At 55.3% G+C, this 3,326-nt stretch overlaps 1 protein-coding gene across 1 annotated transcript in view; it reads right to left on the minus strand.

Moving 5' to 3' along the window:
• CHEK1 (checkpoint kinase 1) overlaps positions 1-3,326 on the minus strand; it is an 11,661-nt gene that overhangs the window by 8,091 nt on the left and 244 nt on the right. The window contains exons 2-8 of the mRNA XM_026863567.1: positions 2,863-2,967; positions 2,674-2,769; positions 2,482-2,590; positions 1,627-1,804; positions 487-618; positions 279-380; positions 37-140 (exon numbers count right to left, since the gene is read on the minus strand). Of these exons, the coding sequence (XP_026719368.1) occupies positions 45-140; positions 279-380; positions 487-618; positions 1,627-1,804; positions 2,482-2,590; positions 2,674-2,769; positions 2,863-2,967 (818 nt within the window). The 3' untranslated portion in view covers positions 37-44. The remainder of the gene's footprint in view (positions 1-36; positions 141-278; positions 381-486; positions 619-1,626; positions 1,805-2,481; positions 2,591-2,673; positions 2,770-2,862; positions 2,968-3,326) is intronic.

The raw sequence follows: 3,326 nt of genomic DNA on the forward strand, positions 1-3,326 counted from the left end.
GGTGGGGAGGGAATGGGGGGGAAATGTGGGGAAGATGGGGGGGCTCAGGTGGTGGGCAGCCAGACTTTCTGGGTGCTGACGACGTCGCTCAGCTTGCCCTTGATTTTCAGAAAATGCCTCTTGAACTCCAGGCCATCACCCTGCGGAGGGGAGAGGCCGGGGGGGGTGTGTGTGTGTTTTTGCATCTCCTTGCACCTCCCCCAGACCGTGTCTTGCATCGCCCCGCAGTCCCCGTGCACCTAGCGGGTGCTGCCCCCACCCTGACCCCGACACCTCACCTTGGAGAGGCGAAAATCCACCAAAATCTTGCTGTCCATCTCCACCAGGTTCACCTTGAAGATGAGTTTGTTGTTTCTCCGGTCCGTGGTGGAGATGGTGACCTGGCAAAACCGCAGCAAAGCCGGGGGGAGTGGGAAATCCCCAAATTATTCATAGATGCAACAGCACCCCCCACCCCACGATACGATTTTACACCCCAATCTCCACCTGGTTCGTGCAGCTCTTCTTCCAGCCGTATCCCATCTTCTCACAGACCTCTTTCAGGGCGCGGTAAGAGCTGTCGGCGTCCAGTTTGGTGAAGAAGCGTGTCATCCGCTTCACCAGCCGCTGCCACGGGCTCTGCCAGCCCCCCAAAAACGGTGGCAAAAGTTACAAATCTGGCAAAGGTTGTAAAACCCGCAAAGGTGCAGCCCCAGCTCTGCAAAAATCCCTTAAAGAGGGAAAATATTGCCAAGCTGCACCCCCTGATGGTGAAGGCTGCGAGCTGCACCTCCCAGGCTGCAAGGCTGCGTTAGAAACACCGCGAAGCTGCACCCCAAATTTTATAAATACTGCAAAGCAGCAGCTCCAGTCCTGCAAAACTGCATCCTGATATTCTACATGCTGGAGCTGCCCCTCAAATATCGCCAGGTTGTGCCCTGAGGCGAGAAACGTCACGAAGCCACATCCTGAGACACAAAACACTGCAAGACCGCATCCCCAATATTGCAAATTCTAAATATATTATTGCAATATTAAGAAATATATTATTGCAATATTCTAAATATATTATTGCAATATTCTAAATATATTATTGCAATATTCTAAATATATTATTGCAATATTCTAAAAATATATTATTGCAATATTCTAAATATATTATTGCAATATTCTAAATATATTATTGCAATATTATTGAGACATTGCTTCTTAATCTCATAAATAAGTATATAAGGCAAAGTGCATCCCCAATATAATAAATACTATTTGGATGCAAAGCTGCATCCCAAATAGGGCAGCACTGCATCCTGATATCATAAGTGTCTTAAAGCAGCATCTCAGACATTGCAAAGTGGCATCGTGATGCTATAAACGATGCAGAGTGGCACCCTGAGAGGATAAATACCGCAAAACCACATCCCCAGTATTGAGGAGTTGCTCCCTATACACTGCAGTTGCCTCCCAAACATCGTAATGTTGTGCCCTGAAGTGATAAACCTCGTGAAACCACATCCTGAGACACAAAACACTGCACAGCTGCATCCCCTGTGCTGCGAAGTTGCAGGCTGGCATTCTAAACCCTGAGAAGTTACAGCCTGACATTCCCAAATTTGCACTAAAAGCTGCACCCCAACGCCGGTGACGCACCTGGGAGGAGCCGGGGGTGCCGAGGAGCTGGCTGTTGACCAGCATGTGATCGGGGCAAGCGGGCTGGGAGAAGCTGATGCCCTGCACCAGTTTGTCGATGGCAGCTGCCCCGCTCTCCCAGAGCGTCCCGCCTGTGCCGGGCTCCGGCTGCGACGTGGAGTAAGTCGCCTTCTCCTCGCTGTGGCGTGAGAGGAGAGAATCCCAGAATCATCCTGGTTGGAAAAGCCCTTGAAGCTCCTCCAGCCCAACCATGACCCTCACCCTGACCGTTCCCAACTCCCCCAGATCCCTCAGTGCTGGCTCAGCCCGACTCTCCAACCCCTCCAGGGATGGGGACTCCCCCCTGCCCTGGGCAGCCCATCCCAACGCCCAACAGCCCCTTCTGCACAGAAATCCTTCCTCAGAGCCAGCCTGACCCTGCCCTGGGCAGCTTGAGGCCATTCCCTCTTGTCCTATGGCTTGAGGAGGGGTGTTAGGGCTGTTGCTGTGAAAGAGGGACCCTGGAGGTGGGCGGTGTTCGAGCAGGGGACTCGTGCCGTGTTGGGATTTTTGTGGGGGAACACCGGCCGGCGCGCAGCTCCCGCCAAACCATCTCCCGGTGAAAACACAGGGAAAGCCCCTCAGCAACCAAACCCCTGCCACCTGCAAAGCCCCACGGCATGAAAAATCCCCTGGAAATGTGTGAGAAAGCTCCTACTTGCATCCAACCCCCCACCCCCCCAGCAGTGCAAACAGCAAGGAGGCAACTGGCAGCGCCTGAGCGTGTGCTCATGGGCTGGAGTGTGTGGTGGGGGGGCACAGGGCAGCAGGGGGGGCACAGGGCAGCAGAGGGGGCACAGGGCAGCAGAGGCTCACCCCAGCACGCTCTTCACTGGCGAGAAGTCCGTATCGGATCGGACGTGCTTGGAGAAGCCACCGGGGGAGTCGGTGACCCCTCCAGAGGAGACATGAGCCCGCTTGACGCCTGCAAAGGGACAAGACACCCAATAACTGCCCCCCCCCCCGACAAATCTGGGTGGACGAGCGTGTTCCCTGGTGGCCACTTACCCTTTTTGAGGGGTTTGCTGTACCAGCGGTCCTTTTTGATGTCAGCGATAGTGATCCTCGCAGTTGGGCTCTCCGTCAGGATCTTGTGCAGCAAAGCTGAAGGAGGGAAAAACAGAGGGAAAGAAAAACCGGGGGGAAAATGGCAACCGCCAGCACAGAACAGGGGGCTGCCGGCTGTCAGTTGCTCACCTAAAGGTGCCGAATCGATCTTTTTCCAGGGCGGGAGGTAGGTTTTCCTCTCCTTCCAGTCGCTGTACTCCTGGCAGCTATCGCTGGGCTGGTCCCAGGGCAGCTCTACCGGAGGGGAAAACCCACCACGTTACTGCGCCGGGGTGGGGGGAGAACGGAAAGAGGGGAAAAAACGCAGCCAAGGAGGCAGCGTAGCAGGATTTGCATGGATGAGTTTTTGCGAGGGGGGCGATAAAAAGCAGTTCTGTGTGGTTATAAAAGCAGGTGAAGGGCAGAAGCGCACGAAGGCGGCACAGTCTGCGGGAGCCCCGCGGCGTGCGAAGGTCTGACGGGGACGAGGCCTCGCGGCGTGTGGGAGCCTGTCGGCAATGACTGCGGCACCGCAGCGGGGTCGTGTGCCAGGGGTCTGCTCCGTGTCTCACATATCCCCCCACGCACCCCCTACCTCCCCTACACACCTCAAC

Source organism: Athene cunicularia, assembly GCF_003259725.1.
Source record: "Athene cunicularia isolate RWA chromosome 24 unlocalized genomic scaffold, athCun1 chr24_part1, whole genome shotgun sequence".
NCBI classification, from domain to species: domain Eukaryota; kingdom Metazoa; phylum Chordata; class Aves; order Strigiformes; family Strigidae; genus Athene; species Athene cunicularia.